Source organism: Vombatus ursinus, unplaced genomic scaffold (genome assembly GCF_900497805.2).
Source record: "Vombatus ursinus unplaced genomic scaffold, bare-nosed wombat genome assembly UNPS02014778.1, whole genome shotgun sequence".
In the NCBI taxonomy this organism is placed as follows: Eukaryota; Metazoa; Chordata; class Mammalia; order Diprotodontia; family Vombatidae; genus Vombatus; species Vombatus ursinus.
In genome coordinates this window covers 19,578,148-19,602,348 of record NW_020954556.1, presented here as the reverse complement: position 1 = coordinate 19,602,348, position 24,201 = coordinate 19,578,148, and the positions used below count along the sequence as shown (strand labels likewise).

At 36.6% G+C, this 24,201-nt stretch overlaps 1 protein-coding gene across 1 annotated transcript in view; it reads right to left on the bottom strand.

Annotated features, from left to right (window-relative positions):
• ANTXR1 (ANTXR cell adhesion molecule 1) overlaps positions 1–24,201 on the bottom strand; it is a 319,441-nt gene that overhangs the window by 177,736 nt on the left and 117,504 nt on the right. Inside the window, exon 10 of the mRNA XM_027865523.1 lies at positions 18,725–18,823. Within this exon, the coding sequence (XP_027721324.1) occupies positions 18,725–18,823 (99 nt within the window). The remainder of the gene's footprint in view (positions 1–18,724; positions 18,824–24,201) is intronic.

Below are 24,201 nucleotides of genomic sequence, written 5' to 3'. Positions count from 1 at the left end.
TGTGTATGTGTGTGTGTGTGTGTGTGTGTGTGTGTGTGTGTGTGCTCTAAACAAAAGAGGAGCATTTGGTTTCCAATAACTTCAGTCATCTGATTCCTTCTTGGAACAGTACATTAGGAAAGAGAACCATACCATAAGCCCTCATCTGCTACTCAGTGGGTCTCTTAGGCATTTAAGAGATGCCATTCTCACTTCTCCTCAGCTTCTCACAGAAGGCAATCAGCCCTTGGATTTTATGGAGATCAAGCAAGCACAGTGACTAGAGAGCCAGGCCTGGAGTCAGGAAGACTCAAATTGAAATCTGACCGCAGACACTTATTAGCTGTGTGACCTTGGACAAGTCATTTAACCTCTATTTGTTTTAGTTTCCTCAATTATAAAATGGGATAATAATAGCACCTACGTTCCAGGACTGTTGTGAGGATCCAATGAAATAATATTGATAAAGCACTTAGCATAGTGCCTAGCATATAGTAGGTACTATACAAATGTCAGTTGTTATCATCATCATCATCATTATTAAGATTATTATTATTATTCCAGTTTGTGGATTGTTTTAACTCTTAGTTTTCTCTGTTCTCTCAGCTATTTCCCAGCTCATCAGCCAAACCCCTGTGAAGCAATGCCTGTAACATCAGAGTTTCTAATATATTGTTTAGATTATCTGAACTTTTCCTTCCTTTTTCCTTCTTTATTTTAAAGGCAAGGATACAATGGGAAGTAGTGATATATAAACAAGATATCTACAAAAATATCTTTTTAAAATGAAAAATAGGAGGAAGAGTTATGACAATGAAGTTTCCGATGAGGGTTGGAGGAAAGGGTTGAATGGTACAGAGCAGACTGACAGGTGTTAGAGCATGAAGGGACCTTAGAGACTCTATAGCCCCAATGCTTCATTTTACAAAGGGGGAATAATAAGGCACAGAGAAATTACTGATTTGCCCATGGATATTTAGTTACCTAGTGGGAGAACTAGTACTATTGGCATCAGCACTTAGCATAGTGCCTGGAGCATAGTAGGCACTTAACACATATTTATTTATTGTCAACTGTAGAACCTAAGTCTTTTGGCTCCTACTTTTGGTTCTTTCTGATAAAACTACAGTAGGATGTTGACAAGAAAATCCCTTGGTAGGGCTGGGAACTGGCTGCAGGAGAGGAATTTGTGGGTGGGGTGGAAGGAGTCTGAGTTGGTTTCAAGATCTATCAGTTAAGGTTCCATAGAATCAGAAGATTTGAAGTTGGAGGGAGCCTTAGAGATGTCCAACTTCTACCTCTTCCTGTTGCAAAGGAGGAAAATCAGTCTCTAAAATCTACTGTTAGATAGTTACCTACTGATTCTAGAGCTTAGCTCTACAACCTGTAAATTGTAACTGTGTGATTTTCCAAGTCTATATTTTGTTTAAAATATCTGCTTCATAATTGGTGAAGTAGGAAGTATTCAATGTAGAAGACTAGTTCAGTTTGGGTTAAATGTTGGCCTATGATTTCCTCCTCAATTTAAACCCTCATAGCCATGGATTTTTCCCCGTTTTATGGAAGAAGTGCAATAATTCAAATATTTTGAAATATCAGGCAGTCCATTCTTGATATAAATATTGGCTTTTGGTCAAAAGGAAAAGGGTGAGAAATTTTCCCCATTTATTTGGTGAACTTTCTAAAAGTCTTGAAAACAAACAAAACTGATACCATATTTGGGCCCCTCCCAAAGTTTACATATCTACTGCTCTATTTGTATTGGATAGTAGGGTCAAGGAATGGTCTACCCTAGGGACACAATAAATTCTCATTCTCATTCTCTTTTTCTCTCAACATCTGAGCCCCATTCTCCTTGGGATTATATCAGTATTTTTACATGATATTCAGACTAGGAGTTAGTTTAGAGACTGGTGATTAAGGATGTGTCTTAGAGAGGCAGCATGATATGATGGAAAGAGTATTGGAACTACAATTCTGAGACACCAAGTTTGAATGCTGCTCTAGGGCTTAACAGTTGTGTAACATGGAGCAAGTCACTTAATTTCTTGGAGCATGTTTCTTTGTCTTTAAAATGGGGGTAATCGTATTTGCCCTAATTCATTTGCCCAATTCATAGGGCTATTGTAAAGATCAGATAAGAATATGTCATTTAGAGAAAAGCCAGCCTGCAATTAGTTTAGCTCTTTTGTTTTTGCCACCAGCATCAATGAAAATCAATCAAGTAACAAACATTTAGTAAATGCCCATTAGGTGCCAGACAAAAATCAGTCCCTGGCCTCTCCCTCCTTCACTCCAACTATTGACCTCACTGGCTTCCTTTAAGTCTTGACTAAAATCCCACCTTCTATAAGAAGCCTTCCCCCAAACCCTCTTAATTCCAGTGCCTTCCCTCTACTAATTATTTCCTCTTTGTCCTGTATATAGCTTACTTTGTATATATATTTGTTTGCATATTGTCTCCCTCCTTAGATTGTAAGCTCCATGAGGGCAGGGACTGTCTTTAGCCTCTTTTTGTATCTCCAATGCATGGCACTTAGTAGGTGCTTAATGAATGTTTATTGATTGTTCTCAAGGAGCTTACATTCTATGAAGGAGATAACATGTACACCATTAAGCACTGTATCTGCAAACTATATACAAGATAAATTGTCTTTTGGGGAAGGACACTAATACCTGGTGAAGGAGTTAGATCCATGTAAAAGGAGATTTATGAACAGAGTATCTGCAGGTACTTCTAAGAGGTGGAGCTGAGGAAGGAGAACATTTTGAGCCAGTGGGGCAGTCAGTACAAAGGTGATGACATAGAAAATGGGGTGTCGCATGTGAGGAATAGCCAGAAGGCTAGTTTGGCTGGGGCAACTAGATGACTTAGTGGATAGAGTGCTGGGCCTGAAGACTCCTCTTCCTGAGCTCAAATCTGGCCTCAGACACTTACTAGCTGTGTGACCCTGGGCAAGTCACTTCACCCTGTTTGCCTCAGTTTCCAAATCTGTAAAATGAGCTAGAGGAGGAAATGGCAAACCACTCTAGTATCTTGGCCAAGAAAACCCCAAATGGGGTCAGGAAGGGTTGGACATGACTGAAAAACAAAAGTTTGGCTGGAGTGTAGTGAGGGAGGTAATGCAGGATAGGTTTGGAAATGTAGGTTGTCAAGGTTGTTAAAGACTTTAAAACCATATAGAAGAGCCTATAGAGGTTGTCCCAGAAGTCTTAGTGCTGTTTTAAGCTATTAAAGCTCTGAAGCTCACCTAGACTGGTCCTCAGATAACAGGCAGGCACACCACTGGGCCTGCACTTAGAGCCTTCCAAACTTAGCCTCATTTGCTTTATTGACATAGTCTTCAAAAACCCAAGGTACCCTCCATGCTTCTGGTGTATTTGAGGAGGATTCCAGTAGTGAAAGAAATTCAATAATATGGCAAAAATGAAGAAACTAGCTTTTAAATCTTTCTAATAAACAAATCTAGTTTTCTTCTCTGACAAATGTAAATCACAGCTTGTTGACTATCAATAACCCATATTGTTTTGCTTCTGTTTTCAATAGCATTTGCATAGAAGGAGGGGCAGTTTTCATCATAATTTTAAAAAAGGACCTGGTTCTGAATCCCAAAATTGAAAAATGTCCTACAGATGATCTCTTCCTAACTTGAGGCCTATGAACTTGTTTTTGTTTTATTAATGTATTTTGATAAATGTATTTCAATATATTTGATTTCCTTGGTAATACTAAGTGCTTTATTTTATTTATTTAAGGAGATTGTTCTGAAGAGTTCACAGGCTTCCTCAGACTGCCAAAGAGTTCTATGATATACCAGAAAAAGTTAAGAACCCAAACAACTGAGAATTCTAGGACTTATTCCCCAACAATATAAAATTTCAACCCATTAGTCTATAACGTTGATCTTATCAGAGCATCCAGAAGAGAGTTCCTCAAGAAAGGGCCTGAGTAGTTTTTCGTTTTTGTAAACTTCCCCCCTAACACATAGTCTTACATATACTAGGTGCTTAGTAAAAGTTTGATTGTTTTCTATGCTCAGTCCTAACAAAGAGAAAAGAAAGTGAAGATACAATCCCTACTCACAGTTGTTGTCTCCTTCGTTTTGGTATATTTCTCGAAAGAATCATCTACATCTGCCTCATTTCCTTATCACCCATTAAATTCTGTCCATCATTCACCGCATTCACGGCAAATGAAGAGGTGGTCTGGTTACCACACAGCCACCATAAAATGATGCTTTCTTGTCAATGATATTTTACTCATGTAGTGCCCCATGTAGTGCCTCTGTGCTAGCATACTATACTGTCTTCCCTGGGTTTTAGAATGGCTTCAGCAAACTCAGTCTTTTCCCTTCCTGTCCCTCCCTCACTCTCCAACCCCCTACTCTAACTCATTTGCTGGCTTTAGTAATTTAGGGAACTCAATAGAGACTCTTTTCTCCTAGGAAGACTCACTCTTCCTTCTTACCTTTTTTTTTTTAACTGACCTTAATTATAAATAAATTTCAATGCTTAAGGATAAGGGAATCTGATTTTTAACTCTTTAATCTACCACAGGGTAGCTTCTTCCTTTCCTCTTACCATTCTATGAAAAACAAAAAACAAACAAACAAATAAAAAAGCCCATTCTTTTCAACATCACCAATGACTTTCTTCCAAATCTAATAGCCTATCTATTGTCAATTGATCAAAAAACATTTCTAAGTCCTCAATATGTGTATATCAGCAACTGTGCTAGGTTCTGGGGATATAATGATGAAAAATAAATTGTCACTGCTCTTAATGAGTATACATTCTAAAGGGTACGGGGGAGATAAACACACACACATGTGAACATACACAAAATATATACAAAGTAAATGATTTTGGGGAATCCATTAACAGCTGAGGGGATCAGGAAAGGCTTTAAGCAGGAGGAGGCATTAGAGCTGACCTTTGAAGAAAGTTTAGGGCTTCCAAGAGGTGGAATGAGTGCACTCCCAGCATGGGGGACACAGACTTTTGCAAAGGCACAGAACTGAGCGATTGTATGTCCTGTGTGGGAAACAGCAAGACAAGTTTGGTTGAACTAGTCTCTCTGCTCCAGGCATTTTCACTGGCTGTTCTCCACCCCTGGATTTTCCTGGCTTCCTTTGAGTCTTAGTTAAAATCCCACCTTCTACAGGAAGTCTTTCCCAATCCCTCTTAATGCTAGTTACCTTATCTCTGTTGATTATTTCCTATTTATTCTGTATATAACTTATTTGCACATATTTGTTTCCTTTTTGTCTCCTGTTTTAGATTGTGAGCTCCTCGAGGGCAGGGACTGTCTTTTGCCTTTCTTTGTATCCCTAACCCTTGGCACAGTGCCTGACACAATGCAGGCACTTAACAAATGCTTATTGACTGACTAGCTATCAATGGCATAATTGGATGGGTGGTTATTGAGGGTTATTGCAGAAAAAGTGCACATTTAATTTGAAATTTTCTATAATTGATTTATGTATGCATCCACCATGCCCTGTCAAACTGGTAAGACAAAGGCATAGATTAGGTATTCCACACAGATGACTTGGACACCAGCAACTGGAATGCAACATTCACCATTTTACCTCTTTGTGTCTCAACTTCCCCATCTGTAAAAAGGGGATAAGAATACTTTTAGTACTCACCTCACAGGATTGCTGTAAGGATAAAAAGGAAAAAATGTACTTAAAGCACTTTGCCAACTTCAAGGTGCCACCTAAGTATCAGTTATAATTTTTTAACATATTAGTGTTGAATTTTTTCAAAGGCTTTTTCTATATCTTTTAATATAATTATTTGATTTAATCATTTTTATTATTGATTTGATTATATTAATAAAATTCCTAGAGTTGAACTATCTTTGGGTTTCTGACATAACTCTAACTTGGTTGTATTGAATAATAATAATAATAACAATTTGTTTTTGATACAGTGCTTTGCCAGTATGTTTGTTTAAAATTCATTTCAATATTTGAGTGGTAGTAATATATAGTTCTCTTTGCTTTAATTCTCTCTGGTTTTTGTAAGATCGTATTTATGTCACGAGAAGAGTTTAGTAGAGTGTCTTTCTTTTAAAAAAAACAGTTTATTTTTAAAAACAGTTAAGCATAGAGGTTATTTGTTCTATGAATGTTTGATAGAATTCTCTTGTAAATCTATCAGATCTTGGAACAATTTTTTTCTTCATGTGTTCATTTATAATTCACCCATTTCTCCCCCCTATGATCCAATTGTTTAGATTCTCTATGTCCTGTTTTGCTAGATTATTTTGTTTTATAGATATTTTTTTGAATTCACTTTGTTTAAAGTTTCAGTTTTATTGGCATATAAATTGTAATAGTTTTTCTTTATTTCTTCTACATTTGTTGTGAATTCTAATTTCTTTTTTTTATTTATATAAGTTGGTTCCTCCTTGCCTTTTTTCTTGGGTCTTATTGGCTAGTTGTTATTACGTAACAGTTATATAATTTTATATACAATATTATGTATACAATGTTATAAAAACGTAACATAACAAAATAACTATTTTGTTAGTCTTTCAAAAAGAGAGGACTACATTATCTTTTTCATAAAATTTTTGGGACATAGTATGAAATAGTTAATACAGTACTGGGCTTGGAATCTGCAGGACCTGGGTTCAAAGCCTGATACTGACAATTACTAGCTGTGTGACCTGGGGCAAGTCACTAAACCTTCATGTGACTCAAGAAATTCTTTAGGATTTAAGTGTTAAGTCACAGAGGGATTATAATCCACATTAGGGGAGGGGGTTTCCAAATCACAATTTCTGTAGCTTCATTGACTAAATTACACTACTTATGTATTAGTCTCATTGTACCTTTCTTTGTCTCTGGGCCTTCTCCAGGGCTACCCTAGCTTCTCAAAATCCTGCTTTCAGCTGCTCTTCATGTGGATGGCTACCATCTGTTTAGTTTTTAAATTTCCAGCAGACAAAAGTGGGATAGAAAGTTATAAATTAATTACAACAGAGAAATTCACAAAGCACAGTACAATATATTTCTCCCAGTACACTCTGCCATAGAAAGCTAGATTGTCTTATCCCGTTGGGGACAGGATATGTAGGGAAGACTAGGACCATTTTATGTCTTGATTCATGTACTCTACCATGCCATTTGCCAGGTAGTAGTAAGCAGGGATCTGTAGGAAAAACATACTCCAAGAATTTTCTATAGCCCTCATCAAAATGAGGTAATGAACTGGACTCCCTATTGGAAAATATCTGCATTGTTAGTCTGTTTAATCTATCAGAGAAGTAGGAGGAGAAAAACCAGCCATGCACAGCATCCAGAGAGCACAGAGGAGCTGGCCCAGCAGGAGCAATGCAATGACATCACCAAAAGACATCAGTGGATTGGAGATGACAGAGACACCAGTTGCCTCTCCAACAGTTGATCACGCTTCCCACTGGTACGTGTATATTTCAGAGAGTAAGCCCTGGGTTTATCTGAGAAATGTTTAATTAGTATTTTTCTTACTAAGCCATTTTATTAAATGTTTTTTTCTTTTAACTAATTGTTGGCATAGTGATTAGAGGAGCTTGGCACAAACATATGAGAAAAGGGAATAGGTAAGGGCCATTTTATGAATGACTGGGTTGCTGTTTACAACATCAGGGGTAGGTTTTAGCTAAGGCCCTTAAAGAGGCCTAAGTAGGCTGATTATACTCTAATTTGGGGTCATAGTTGGATAACCAATGAGAAGGAGGTGATCCAGGTAAACTTTCAGTGCATGGGAGAGAGAGACAATGAAATTGCATTCCAGAGTCAGCCTAGAATTGTACATTTATTTCATCAACTGCTCTCATTCCTTATCCTCCAGGGTATACTTGGTGGTAATCAACAGGATTCTGTAGTTACACTAGCTTCTCATAGAATTGGTTCCTCCCTTCCCTAGTGATGTTGGACAGCTTGGTGTAAATGATGCAATGCTTGGATGCAAACTTGGATATAAGAACATCTTATGGCTATAACTCTGAGTGACCTTCCTTGAATTTCTCATAGCAGTAACTGTGGGCTACCAGAACTACCTATTTTATGAGGGCAGGAGGAAGAGACACTGGCTTTCTTTGTCTCACATGAACTTGTCTTTAAAACTTAGTCCTTATTTGCTGGCCAGGTTAAAAATATCCTTCCCATTGGCATACCTTAGCTTTTAAAATCTCTACTTCTCCATTATGAGAAAGCACTGAAGGCAACAGTTAAAATGTAAATTAAATATATATCATTGTCAGAAATTAACATCCCAGCTCAAAGGAATCTACCTCTATATTAAAACACTCAGGAGTACCACTGAAGTCAGCAAACAGGTTTCTATGGGAAGGCGATTGTAAGATCTGCAACATGAATTTCTCCTTGGGTGATGGATGGGGATGCTCCAACGGAAAGATGAGGGATCCAGTAGCTGAGAGTCATCAAGACTTAGGCAGAGGATACTTGAGCTATTTTGTCGTATAACCTAGAACTCAACCTGATTGAAAATATAGCACATAAGACATAAATAAGAATCCTAGTATTCAAACTTTAGGGATGATGGAATTTAACTCCTTCATTTTATGATGAGTAAACTGAGGACAAGTGAAAAGAAAGTCCAGGCATTTTATTTTTCTGCCAGTCTAACATTCTGTCAGGGTGGCATAGTAGAGAAAGGACCAACCTTTAAGTCAGGAAGATCTAAGCCTAAATGCTGCCTTTGACCCAAACTAGCTGTATGATTATAGCCAACACACTGAACCTGTCAGTGCCCCAAGCACTCTAACACTATATTCAAGTGAGTTGACAACCTCCAATGGTAGAAAGGGTTTTCACACTGGGAGTTCTCTATGTTGATGAAGTATAAGGAATCCCCATCATGGTGTTGATCCTTCCTATACTTAGCTAGTCTGGACCTTGTATAATACACAATCCTTTTGTGGATCCATAATTGAAACCTTTCCAACTTTAGAGGACTTGGCAGAGGTTACCCTTTACTTCTCTAGCTTTTGAGACTCAAGATCATCTGAACCCCATGATGAGGCATCAGAAGAAGAGGGCATTAGAGAGACTGGTCAATACATTCCAAAAATGCTTGTAAGAGTAAAACTTTGTCTACTTGACATGCAACAAAGAATGCGGAACAGTTCCATTTTCCAACTACTCTTGTCAACTTTCTTATTTGATCTTTATAACAATGTCATAGAGTCAGTAGGGAAGTTATTATTATGTTTAATCTATAGACGAGTAAGACAAAGACAGAACAAGGATAGGTGACTTGCCCAAAGCGTCATATTAAATTACTGACAAAGCCAGGTTTAGAACCTTAAGATCATGGGGTTTTGAGATAGAAGGGATCTTAGAGATCATTTATTACAATGCTCTCATTTGTAGATAAGGAGATGGAGTCAGAAGGAGATGAGGTGACTTGCTCAAGGTCACACAGCTAGCAAGTGGTTGAGCTCCAGCCCCTATCATTGCCTTCCAAATCCACTTCTCTTTCCCATGACACCACATTATTTTCTGGACAACCACTATTCCTTTGGGTATATAACTCCACTTTAAGTTAATGGGAGCTTTCTAAACAATAGAAGAAAACTGAGGAAAGGCAATAGCACCCAAAGTTCTAGCAAAATTTCATTTTATTTTGGATGAAATCCATTGAAAAATTACTTCCAACTCTTGACATTTCACAAATCATCTTCTAAGCCAAGAATTAGCCTTTTCTCAATTTGTTGCCTTGAGGTCAGAGTAACTGCTGAATTTAACATGAAAACTGCCAGCTGTGTTTTGCTAGACCAGATATTTCTTTTAAGCCTTTCTTTTTTCTTCAGTAGAGAAATTCACAATCCAAGGACCAGAAACTAGTCGATTCTACCCACATAAACAAGTTCCACTTAGGCAGAATGACTTCCAGTTGAACACTTAATAGCAGGAGTTTGACATCTAGAATAAATGGTGAGGTGTTCAGAATGGATAAGATGTTTCCTCAATATAATTTATCTGTAGACATCTGCAGATCACAATTACTGCTGCCTGCTCCTTAAGAAAAGAGCAGATGGCTTATAGATAAAGAGCTTCAGATAGGACTAGACTTCCCCTTTAAATCCCTAGATTTAACCAAACTCACATATTGAGTTTTAGCATTTTAATGGATATGAACTTGCTAAAGTTCTTTAGTCCCTAGGCTAAGCCTAGCTCTGGCTGAGAAAATACTGTGGAAATCTTCACATAACTTAGCAAATAGTGATCTGTGTTTGTTCTGGCTACACTTTTCCCTTACTCTAGACTTAGGGTCATGATCCAAGAAAAGATCTGTTTTCAACTGGAAATCCATTTGTGGAGAAGTTGGAATTCTAAAAAAGAGACACTGGCACATTTTTGAACTGAAGAAATGGCCTATTAAATGGCTGGTAAATAAGAAAAATGCATGCTTTGCTAATGCCGTAATGAAAAACACACTATAATTTCCTCCTTTTGTAAAGAGACAGATGAAAGGGTTGGCCTAGATCATCTCTAAGGTCCCTTCCAGGCTCCAAATGAATGATCCCATGATTCTGAGGCATGACTAGAAAGTGACAAGACTGGGTTTGTAAAAAACACACTTTGATGCACTGCACATTCATGATTTTATCATTGTGGGCACTCCCTTCACTGACACTGACTGTAACTCCTCCATCCCATAGAAGGTGATTTCCTGAGTTGCTGTAGAAAAAAAAAAAAGTTATCACCCATTCTTCCATGTTTGAAACTTTGGTGACATTGTTGCCTCTTCCTTTTCTCTTACCTCTCACAGCCAAACAATTACCAACTTGAATCAATTCTACTTCTACAACACCCAACCTTGGGTGGACCCCAGTGGTCCATGTGAACCCTCAAATTAAGAATAGATCTATTTGAATATCCTCATTAAACCAATGGGCATTTCCGATAATTAAAAGGAATTGAATCAGAATTGACCTAAAATTCTAGCAAAAATTTACTTTACTTTAGATGAATCCACATACAAAAATATTATCTTCAACTATTGACATTTGTAAACTCACAAAACATTTTCTTAGCCAAGTTTTTGCCTTTTCACAATTTGTTGCCTTGAGGTCAGAATAAGTGCTAAATTTTAACTAAGGACTGCCAGCTGTGATTTGCTAAGCTGGAACTTAAAAAAAAAATCTTTCCCTTTCTTTAGAGGGTGACAGTTCAAGGACCAGGTTTATGTTGCTCCATAAACAAGGTTTGCTTAGGCAGGGGGACTTTTGATTGAATATCTACTTGCAGGAAATTAATATCTGAGATTCAGGCTGTGTGGTGGCTCAGAATGATCAAAGTATCCATCAATATGCCTGTATCGCTGGATCACTGTCACTACTTACTGCTCCTTAATCTTCTATCCCAACTGACTTGTTTTACAGATAAGGGAAATGAGGCTGCGTGATGAATTCTTTGCTCTAGAGAACAAATCAACTTGCTCCATAAATGCTGGAGTAATTATGGACACTACCAAATTTCCAGGCTGCTTCTATGTGTCTACTTTGCCACTTCCAAAGTTACCGGATAGGAGAGAGGGAGAAGAAGGGGAAGAAGGGAATTAAATATTTATATAGTTTCTACTATGTGCCATGCATTGTGCTAAACCTTTCACATATATTTTTTAATTTGATCTTCACAACAACCCTGAAAAGTAGGTGAATACCCCCATTTTACAATTGAGGAAACTGAGACAATCAGAGGTTAAGTGACTTGTTCAGAGTTACACAGCTAGTAAGTGTTTGAGGTCAGATGTGAACTCAGATCTTCTTTCATGGCACCACTAACTGCTCTGCCTGAAGATGCTTAGGCCTCTCCAAATGCTACATTGTCTCCAACTGCCCCAAAATGCTTTTAGACTTGTAAATGAGCTTTTCCTTGATTATTTCTTTAATTTGAATTTTCATTATTTTTAATTTATTTCTATTTTTATTTATTTTACTTTTTACTTATTTATTTTTTACTTAATTTTTTGTTTATTGTATTTTTATTTACTTTTAAAATTTATTCTATTTTTGTTTATTTTATTTTTATTTTTTATTTTTTATTTTTAATTTATGGGGAAAAAACAAGCATTTCCATACCATAACATAATAAAAAAGATGACTGCACATGAAACTACAAATCTGTTATATACAATTTGCCATTCTTTTAAAATATGTAATAAAGTTATCATACAAATCATTAACATGTTTTTTGGTTTATAGCTTTCCATGAGTATACCTTGTCTACCCAGTTAGACTTATAAGCACCCTGAAGGCAGGTCTACTTTGTCCTCTTATAGCACCTGCTACAACACTCAGCAGACAACAGGCACCAAATACTATTGAATGAAAGGAGGATACACAAGCATATAGCTGTGTATATTACTCTGTACTTCAAAGCTTCATGTGTGCATCAGTCATGTATTCCTTCTACTGTAATAGATCAGATTTATGAGTTCTTTTGGCTAGAAAAAAATCCATCACTGCATGGCTAGACATGTGATAATAAACCTTTCCTAACTGCACTAAGCTAGGCTGGTCTGACCCGACAGATACAGTATCACATGCTATCCCAACACTTGATATTCTCCTAGATTAGTAGTATCTTCTTGAATTTGTGCTCTGCTGGAATTGCCTTTGAGAAGCCAATGTCACTTCCATGGCATAATGAGGCAGTTGAGAAGGACATCATGTCAAATACAAGCCTGGAAAAATAATGAAGAGCCAGTCCTTTTCCTCCAAGTCAAAATCTTCCCTAGTGTTGACAGCCAAAACATTTTTTAATAAACACACCCTTGAGTTCAGAGTTGTAAGTCAAACTGTATGATGTGTTTTATGAGGAAACAGCTGTATTGAAATAAAATTGCCCTGTTGCCCCAGGTTTCAGTATTGTTGAGGAAGTGCAACTGGGTTGTAAATTAAAACTGAATCTTTCCAATAATTTTGGAAGTTGAGGAGAGACAGAAAGAATGGGAATTATTTCCCTGGAATATTCTCCTGAAGAAATTGTATTATAGGCCATCAAAATATCATTTCACATACTCATAAGGCTTTTGTATTCCATATCATCTTAAACTAATAAATGAGGACAATTATGAATAATACAATCTGTTATAATGACAATCTCTATATGACAAAAATATTTTTAATTTGCAGGAAGTGGTTGGTTCATTTATTCCAAGCAATACATTATACAATACAATATAAAAGATCTTGAGAATTTCCTTATAGTTAGGCATAAATTGATATAACCTATATTTAAAATAGTATTATGCTTAATATATTCTGATTCATTAGGATTATTTTTTTATATATGCCTGCTATGAATTACTAGCATGTCACTGGAAAATTAGGGCTTACTCCCTCATAGGGAAAGAGACCTAATGGATTGTTTTTTTGTTTTGTTTTGTTTTTTGGCTAGGCAATGGGCTTAAGTGACTTGCCCAGGTCACACAGCTGGTTAGTGTCAAGTGTCTGAGGCCAGATTTGAACTCAGGTCCTCCTGACTCCAGGGCTGGTACTCTATCCACTGGGCCACCTATCTGCCCCTACCTATTGGATTTTATATAGAAGAAGAATACATATACACAAAGGGGATAGGCAAGGTATCAAATCTGACACTTGTAATCTTGAAAATAATACTAACAAAAATAACAATAGCTCGTATTATTGGAAAAATAATAAAATGCATTGTTATATTCCATAACATCTCAGGTTTTATAACCATTCTCACAATCACCCTGTGAAGAAATATCCCCATTACATAGATGAAGAAATGGAGGTTCAAAGAGGGTAAGTGACTTGACTTAGGGTCACATAGGTAGTAAGGGGTAGGGCTGGGATTTCAACTCAGACTTCTTGCCTTCAGCCTTCTTTGCACTAAAACACATTGCTTTTCAAGTGGGAGAGGGGTGGAATAAGAATGAAAAAGAAAAAAAATTGTTGACATGTATATAGCACCTTACGGTTCATGAATCACTCTATATATTAATTTTTGATGGTCATAACAATTCCAGGAAACAATCTAGGTATGACTATCCTTATTTTACAGATGAAGAAACTGAGGCTCAGAGAGAGGAAGTGATTTGCTCAAGGTCACATAGCTAGTAATTAGCAGGGACAGGATTCAAATCCAGGTTTTCTGTTTCAATTCTGATATGCCAGAATAAACACGTATCCCTTGAGAAGATGAATCTGGAACTTAAAAGACTTTTCTAAAACAGGGGTTTAAAAAAAGAGAGGAAATACTCCAGCCCTTAGCCAATGCAACATGCTATATATTGTAGCTACTTAATAAATATCTCTGTAGGGGAATCCATGTTCAACCATGAGTCTGTCTCTGTAATGATATTTCCATACTATACATCTGTACTTTTTCAAGCATTTCCAGAGATCCAGAAAACAGACTGAATATTTCAGTGATCAGACTTACATTTGGTAACATATGCAGGCAAAGACAGCAAGACAGCGTAATTCAGAGTGTATGTAAAGAAACCATTACGTATCTGCTCAAAAATTGTTCTGTTTTAAAACGTTCAGAAAGAAAAAGGGAACATCCCTTTAAGAAGGAGTCTGTCTAACAAAATAGAAAAATGTTGGACATCTGAAGAAGTTAGTAAAGAAATCAAATGTAGGTAGTTACAACCAGACAGGAACACTTAAGGTGGTACAGTGGATAGAGTGCAGGTCTGGAGCTAGGAAGATCTGAGCAGGAGTTCAGATTTAGCCTGAGACGCTGGCTGTGCATCCCTGGGCAAGTCTCTTAACTTGTGATTTGCTCAATTTCCTGAATTATAAAATGGGGATAATAATAGCACCTACCTCCCAGGGATATTGTAAGGACCAAATGAGATAATATTTGTTGAAAAAGTTTAGTACAAGGCCTGGCACATGACTGACACTGTACAAATGCTTACGTTCTTCTCTTTCCCCTTCCCAAGGAAGAAGCAATCTGGTAGAGGAGAAAGGCTCTTCTAGTGGAAAAAGGGATAGCTTGTTTCAAAAATATTTCAATGAGTTTGTAACCCATTTAACATGTTTTCTGAGAACATATTTCAATCATTATCATAGTAATAACTGATGACAAACATTTTTGCAAAATGCACTCTATAATTTTTGCAAAGAAGATGCAAGGGAGAATATTGATAACTCCTAGTTTAGGGGGAGAAGCTTTGGATGGTGGATGGAGTACAGGAGATGGTGCTCGCTCCACAATGCCTCCTTCCATTATTTAAGTCTGATGGAGTATATCCAGTTCCTTTAGCGAAGCATGCCACAGAAAGGAAGAGAACCTAGATGAATCTTTTGCTTCCAAAAAAATCCCTAGTAGATGTTAACTAACTCCTAACCCTTCTACAATGAGCCAGATCCTGCCCCATGTTTAGAAGAGTTGTGATTTCTACTCAAGAATTTGGAAGCACTCAAATCTGAAGTTTATAAATGCACTTAGAATGCCAACTACAAACTGAAGTCATTATTTGCTTGCCATCTGATAAATTGAATTAATTACTTTAACATACTCAAAGACAAATACTCGAAAACTATTAAAAAACATTTGCATTGTAGGTAACAAAAGGTAACAAAGAGGTAATAAAAGAATCATAGACTGGCCCAATTGGTTCTACTGCCAGCTACATCATTAATTACCTATGTAACATAAGATGCATAATAAGTTTTTAGAGCTAGAAAGAACCTTAGAGATCACGCCATCATTTTATTAACAAAAAAACTGATGCACTTAGAGGAAACATGACTTGTCAAAAGTTACACAGTAAATGGCAGAAATGAAAGTTAAATTCATCACCTGAAATGCATCGTTCTTTCTCTGCCCCTCACTAAAAGTTGCCTTTCTGTTTCCTCAACTTTCAATAATATTTACAGAAGTAACAAATATAAGACATGTTAAAATGTTCTGAAAATGTTCTTTAAAAAATCACAAATTCAAGATATAATATTATTTATTTTACCTCTACATATTTTGTTTGTTGCTTAGTAGTTTCAATCATATCCTACCCTTTGTTACCCCATTTGGGATTTAGTTTGCTACTTCCTTCTCTAGCTCATTTTATAGATGAGGAAACTGAGGCAAGTAGGGCTAAATGATTTGCCTAGGATCACATAGCTAGTAAATGTCTGAGGCTGTATTTGAACTTAATACTTCCTGACCATAGGCCCAGAACTTTACTTACCATTAATACCTAGCTGCCCACCTCTACAGATATTGAATTGATAATTATCTTTTTGATAGATGTCAGCTGTGAATAACCATGGATCTTTGGCATGTAATTTCCTATAGTAAGCCTTGTTTAAAATTCCCTAGATGGCTCTGAATCACCATAAATTTATTTAAATTAAGAACATGCTTGCTAAAAAAAAAAGCCTTTTATGATAATGTTGAGGTTTCACCTGTCACATCATGTACATCCATCTACTTTTATCTTTATAACTCTTAATCCAGTGGTCTCCAAAGTAGGAACCAGAGCATTCTGGGAGTTCACAGAATGAAATCAAGGGGTATGTGATCAGCCATTTGGTGGGTGGGAAGGTGAATAACATCCCACCCTGATCTCCCAATCCAGGCATTTGTGGGTTTATCTCCAACACAACTACATTGCCATTCCAAGCTCCCCCAATGCACATCCTTCCACTATTGGTCTCCAGTGACTACTGGGTGTGGGACTTGCAGGGTGGTTACAATCTAACCAATAGTGGACACCTGAAGCAGTTACACAGGCACAACAAAGGCCCCCCCCCCCATATCCTGATCCATAATCACATAGTGACTGCAGTAGGTACCTCTCAATGATGGGCTCTGTGGCTGGTCAGTAAGTTCTCCCTTCAGACTTTCCATTTTTCAGTAGGAAAGAATAAGTAGCATACGTTGAGTAGGCCTGGTTGGTTCACAATTATATTAACTTTTTCTCCAAACCAACATATCTTCTGAACTTCTCTATTTCCATTGAGGGCACCAACAACCTTCAAGTTTCCCAGATTCTGAATCTCTTCATCATCCTTGACTCTTCACTCAATTGAAAATGGTCTCCTCATCTATCATCAAAGATCTCTTAATTGCCAAATCCAATGGCTTTTTCTCAATCCTCCTTCCTCTTAATCCCACTGCAGCGTTTGACACAATATTAACCACCCTCTCCTCCTGTATTCTTCTTCTACCTTTTCTGGGGTGCCTTTCTTGGTTCTCTTGAGGTGTTCCTTCTCAGTCTCCTTTACTGGATCATCATCTATATCATATCCTCTAACTGTGAGTTTACCCCAATGCTCCATCTAGACCTTCTCTCTCTCTACACTCTCACTTGGTAACTTCATTGGTTTCTATGGGTTGAGTTGTTTTATTCAGATGATTACTATATCTATATATCTTTCCTTAAACTCTAGTCCCATATCACCAAGGGCCTACTGAATACTCTGAATTTAATATCCTGTAGGTATCTCAATTGCAATATGTCTTAAGCAGAATTTACTATCCTTTCCCCAAAATCCACCCCTCTTCTGAACATCGCTATTTCTGTTGAAGTCACCATCATCCTTCCAGTCATCTAGGTTTAAAATTTTGGTGTTGTCTATGACACTTCAATTTCTTCACCCTACATATTCAATCAGATGCCAATTCTTGTCATGCTTTTCTCCATATCTCTCACATTTATGCTCTTCTCTCTTCTCATATAGCTACTATCTTAATTCAGATCCTCATCACTTCTTTCTTGCACTATTGCTATAAAATCCTAATTGGTTTCTTGGCCTCAAGTCACTCCTCTCTCTGATCCATCCCCCACACCACTGCCAAAGTGATTTCTTTAAATTTTCTGGCCATATCATTCCTCTACACAATAAACTCTAATGGTCCTCTACTGACTCTAAAATCAAGTATTGCTTCATCTCTATCTGACCCTTTTAAAATGTCTAATTTGTGTAAGTTTTATAATATTAAAATTATTAATGCAGTTCTATTAGTATACAATTTGTAAATAAACAAATATATCAGGGGTATGTGCTCAATTTTTTAAACTGAAGGGACATGAAATTTAAAAAATTCTAATATGTGTAAAGTGTATACCACACTGAGAATTTTTTGGCTAGGAGAAACACATTTCATCTGAGAGCTGAAATAGAGAAATAGGCCTGCATATATCAGCTCAATAGCTAGGCTTTCAAGTAGATTCAGAAAGAGCGAACTAACTCATTTTTCAGTATCACCTTTCAAGAGTCTCAATATTTTTACCTTCCACCATTCCCTTGGCTGGAAGTAGACATTCCCTCTTATCATTCTTAGAGCACTTGGCTTGGATCTCTTTATATCATACTTGTGTGTTTGTATGCCATGCTTCTTCTATTAGACTGTAAGCTCCATGAGGGGAGGGACTGTTGGCTCTGTCATATTTGTATCTCAGTGCTAAGTATACAGAGCTTGTGTATACAGTAAGGCTTTCAATAAATGTTTATTGAATTAAATTATGCTTTGAAATGAGGAAACTTAAACTTCTATAAGATCCAGTCCACTAGACTAAACACTTCTTGATGTTGGTAGGTCACTGGCTCAAATTAAACCATAGCAGAGAAATAGTATAATGTTGTATGAAGACTGTTGACTCCCAAACTCCTGAGAATTTCTTCTGGAGGCCTTCAATGACAGGTTCTTATCTGTCAGTGTTTAGGTACAGGGAGAAAATAATGTGTTCTTTTCACACAAAATTCTAATGGAAACTGAGAAGTGGCCATATGACTTACTAAGTGTGACGGAGTCGTTGATCTTGAAGCTGCAGAGTACTCTGTCCACATTGCGGGCATGACGAAATCCATTTCCTCTCACCACCACTTGAAATGATTCTGAAATGAAGATCATTAATGCTAAGATAAATTATTGAATTTCAGAAGAACTAACCTCCATTTGGCATCTTGCCTTGAGATGCATCAAAGTATGCCAAATTTTTCTTACATTTATCCTATAATTTTGCCAAAATACTCAAAAAGTTATTTTGAGTTAAAAAACAAATACCATAATTCCTCTGAGTGACCTTTAATCTTTCACGTAGCTAGGCAATGTATGATGTGGCACCTGGAATCAGGAAGACCTAGCTTTAAATCCTGCCCCTGACACTTTTTTGTGTGACCCCAATGGTGAAGTCACTTACCTCTCACCTTGAGGTAATCTATTAACTAAGCTTTCAATGGATTTCCATTATTGTAGGAACTGCCTTTGCCCTCCTACTAAGCCAGACTGCAAAGTTGGAAAGCATCCTAAGCCCTGACTACAGAGTTAGCAATAAATCACCAGGACTATAGAGCAGTAGAAATTAAACAATGTAGAAAATAAAGTTATAAAATGATAACAGGGGATAGAAACCCTATGCTAACTAGAATCTTGCATGGCTAGAAGAATATTTAAGACATATAGCCCGAAGCTCTCTTGTATAACCCACACGAGCCCAGGATTCTGGAAGTAATGGAGTCATTTACTAGCACACTCCTGTTCCACCATTTGAAGAATTTCTCTTCACTGTCACCTGCCCAAGATCAATCAATGGCCTGTTTCATTGATTGATCAGCAAGATAAACAAAAGGTATCTGACCTTGGAAAGCAGCAACTCTACAAATGCTCCGTGGAGAGGTCATAATAGATCAAGGGCCTAGCCAGTCATCTTAGTGGGTGAAGTTCCACAAGACAACTCCAAGAAGAAAGAAGCCCATGGCAAACATGGGTAGGGGGAAATAATAAGTGGACTCTGGAATTTTGGAGCCAGAAATTCCCTGAAAGAGGGACATGATACACAACCTTTGTGAGAAAAATCTGGGCATGTTACTGGGCCCTAGTTACCATAGGAAAGTTGACTCAGGGAGAACATGGAAAGGTCTTTGAGGAAAGGCAGTTTAGTAATTCTCTAACCTGAAATCCCTATCTTGGGATAGATTGTACAAGACAATTGCAAAAAGGTGGGACATGTCCAGAAGTTCTCCACAGTGAAGTGGAAGTGGTACATTTAAGAGAGGTCCAGGCTAGGTCCCATTGGGATAAGTATACTACAGAAGAAGGTGGTGAATGTCCCTAAGAGTTGGGTCCTCATGGAAGCTGTAAGATCTCTGGCCCTTCTGGCTTATATTGGCCAATTAATAAATTTTCAAGCATTTATACCTCAGAAGCTGACAAACACTACAAATCAGGGCTTGATTTGTTGTTGTGTAGACTTGAAAAAATGTTAATAATGAAAGTTAAACTTAACAGTGTATTGTGTGTATGTTTTTTTTTCTCAGAGAGCTGGTTGTTAAACATTCACCAGACCACCGCTCTTCCACCATTTGAAAAGCTAAACTCTCCTAAGACCAACAATGGACCTGGTTCACCAACAAATCAGCAAGGTATGAAAAATACATGGCATTGGAAAGCAGCAGCTTTACAGACTTTATCAGAGAAACTAGAATAGATCAGGAACCTGACTAGTCATCATAGTGGGTAGAATTCCATGAGATTTGGTTGGTCTCTGAATATACCCTCCAAGGTCAGGATAAGCAGATAATAATATGCACAAACTCATGAGATGTGGTTAAGGAACTCTAAGGGTTTGGAGACATTAAAGATCTAGGGCTGAACTATCAAGAGGTCACCAGTATCGGGATAGGATCACTGGCAGAACTTAGAAGTGGCAACCAATGAGAATTCCTATCAGAGTGGACTACGTTAGCCTATGTTGCTGAGAAGAGACGCCATTGGCAAAGGAAAACATGAGAGCGAATGTTTTTGCCATGTTGTTTACAGCTTCAAAGTGGGTCCATATTAACTCAGGTCAGGCAGGATAGGATATCATTGTCTACATGGGTGACCCCATGAACACCCTGACTCAAGACAAAGCCATCTGCCATTGCTGCCTGTCCTCAATGCCAAGCAGTAGAATCATGCCTTAAAAACCAGTATTGCCAAATACCCAAGGGATCTCAGGTCATGTGAGATTGGCAGACATACTACAATGGTCCCCTAACAAGAGGTGTGGGAAATGATGTGCCCAATAATTGTGGATACCTACTCCAGGTACAGATTCATTATCCTGTATAAGATAGCAACAGCAGATACCACTATTGCTACCCTTACTAATCACATTCTTCTCCCATATAGACAAATAAGCCCAATATCCTCAGACTAAGGGACACCCTTCAATGATAAATATGTGTTGGATTAGGCAAAGCCTCACCACAGAACTCGAAATATAATCTTCCATATCACCTCCAAGTCACTGAGATAGTTTAAAGATGGAATAGACTTTTAAAATATCTTTGATTACTTTGATTACTTTCCCCTCAAACTCCTGAAATGGACTGACCATCTTGCTGCAGCAGTGACCATTCTAAAACATCTCTAATTCTCCAAAGCATTGATCTTTGGGTTTATCAAACATGAGATTACTATGGCCATTTATGACTGCGCATTGTATGCCTAATCTGTTTCACTGAATCATCACTCTATTTCTTAACCAGTACCAGACTGTTATTAGTCAGTACTAGATTGTTTGAATAATTACTGCTTTGTAATACAGTTTGAGATCTGGTGTTGCTAGGTATTTCCTTCACATGTTTTTTTATTGATTCTCTTGATATTCTTGATCTTTTGTTTTTCCAGGTGAATTTTGTTAATATTTTTTCAAGCTCTATGAAAAAATTTTCAGTAGTTTGATTGATGTGGTGCTAAAAGAGAAAACTAATTTAGGTAGAATTGTTATTTTTATTATATTGACTCAACCTACCCATGAACAATTAATATTTCTACAATTATTTAGATCTGACTTTATTTGTGTGAAAGTGTGTTCATATTGTTCCTGGCATTGTCCTAGTAGGTAGACTCCCAAGTACTTTATATCATTGCAGTTATTTTAAATGGAATTACTCTTTCTATCTCTTCCTGTTGGACCTTGTTGGCAATATATACAAATGCTGATGGTTTATATGGGTTTCTTTTATATCCTGCAACTTTGCTGAAGTTGTTAATGATTTCAACTAGTTTTTTAGTTGATTCTCTAGGATTCTTTAAGTATAGCATCATATTGTCTGCAAAGAATGAGGGTTTTGTTTCCTCATTGCCTGTTCTAATTCTTTACATTTCTTTTCTTTAAGTATTGCTATAGCTAGCATTTCTAGTACAATATTGAATAATAGTGGTGATAATGAACATCCTTACTTCACCTCTGGTCATATTAGGAAGGCGTCTAACTTATCCCCATTACAGATAAGGTTTGCTGATGGCTTTAGATAGATACTACTTATCATTTTAAGGGAAGCTCCATTTTTTCCTATTCCTTCTATTGTTTTTCATAGGAATAAGTTTTGTATTTTGTCAAAAGCTTTTTTGTGCATTTATGGAAATAATCATATGGTTTTTGTTGTTTTTGTTATTGATATAGCCAAGTACGTGATAGTTTTCCTAGTATTGAACCAACCTTACATTCCTGGTACAGATCCCAGCTAGTCATATTGTATAATCTTTGTGATATATTGCTGCACTCTCCTTGCTAGAATTTTATTTAAATTTTTTGCATCTATATTTATTAGGGAAATTGTTCTATAGTTTTTTTCTGTGTTTTTGTTCTTCCTGGTTTAAGTATCAGCATCATATTTGTGTTATAAAAAGAATTTTGTAGGACTCCTTCTTTGCTTATTTTTTCCAAATAGTTTATTTGAATTAATTGTTTTTTAAATGTTTGGTAGAATTCACTTGTGAATTAATTTGGTCCTGGAGATTTTTTATGAAGGAGCTCATTTATGACTTGTCAACTTCTTTTTCCAAGATGGGGTTATTTAAGCATTCTATTTCATCTTTTGTTAATCTGGGCAATTTATCTTTTTTTGTAAATATTCATCTATTTCACTTAGACTGTCAGATTTATTAGCGTATAAAGAGCAAAATAGTTCCTAATGATTGCTTTAATTTCATCTTCATTTGTGATGAATTCACCCTTTTCTTTTTTAATACTGGTCATTTGATTTTCTTCTTCCTTTTTAAAAATCAAATTAACTAATGGTTTATCTTTTTGTTGTTTTTTTTTCATAAAACCAACTCCTAGATTTATTTATTAGCTCAATGGTTTTCTTACTCTCAATTTCATTATCTCTCCTTTAACTTTTTCAGAATTTTCAATTTTGTGTTTAATCAGAGATTTTTAATTTGTTCCTTTTCTTTTTTTTTAATTGCATACTCAATTCATTGGTTTGCACTTTCTCTATTTTATTGATGTAAACATTCAGAGATAAATTTCCACTAAGTACTGTTTTGGCTACATCCCATAAATTTGGTATGCTGTCTCATTTGTTATTCTCTTTAATGAAATTATTGATTGTTTCTATGATTTGTTCTTTGACCCATTTGTTCTTTAGGATTAGATTATTTAGTTTCTAGTTAATTTTCATTCTATATTTCCACAGCCCTTTAATGAATGTAGTTTTTATTGTATTATGATCTGAAAAGGATGTATTTAGTATTTCTGATCTTCTGCATTTGGTGAGGCTTTTATGCCTTAATTTGTGACCAACTTTTGTGAAGTTATCATGTACAACTGAGAAAATCTATACTCCTTTTTATTACCATTCACTTTTTTTCTAGAGGTCTATCATATCTGACTTCCTAAAATTCTATTCTTCTCCTTTACTTCCTTCTTGTTTATTTTAATGTTAGATTTATCTAGTTCTGAGAGGTGACTAGTTGAGATCTCCCAGTAGTATAATTTTTTTCTCCATTTCCTTTTGTAACTCATTTAACTTTTTCTTTAAGAATTTGGATGCTATGTCACTTGCTACATATATGTTAGGTATTGATATTACTTCATCGTCTATGGTACCTTTTAGAAAAATGTAGTTTCCCTGCTCATCTCTTTTAATTAGTTCTGTTTTTGCTTTTGCTTTGTCTGAGATCATGGTTGTTACCCTTGCTTTTCTTTTTTTACCTCAGCTGAAGTATAATAGATTCTGATCCAGCCCCTTATTTTTACTTTACGTGTGTCTCTCATTCAAGTGTGTGTGGTGTGTGTAAACAACATATTGTTGATTTTTGCTTTTTAATCCATTCTGCTGTCTGCTTCCATTTAATGGGTGAGTTTATCACATTCACATTCACAATTGTGATAAGTAACTGTATATTTTCCTGTATCCTATTTTCCCTTGTTTATCATTCTCTCTCTCTCTCTCTCTCTCTCTCTCTCTCTCTCTCTCTCTCTCTCTCTCTCTCTCTC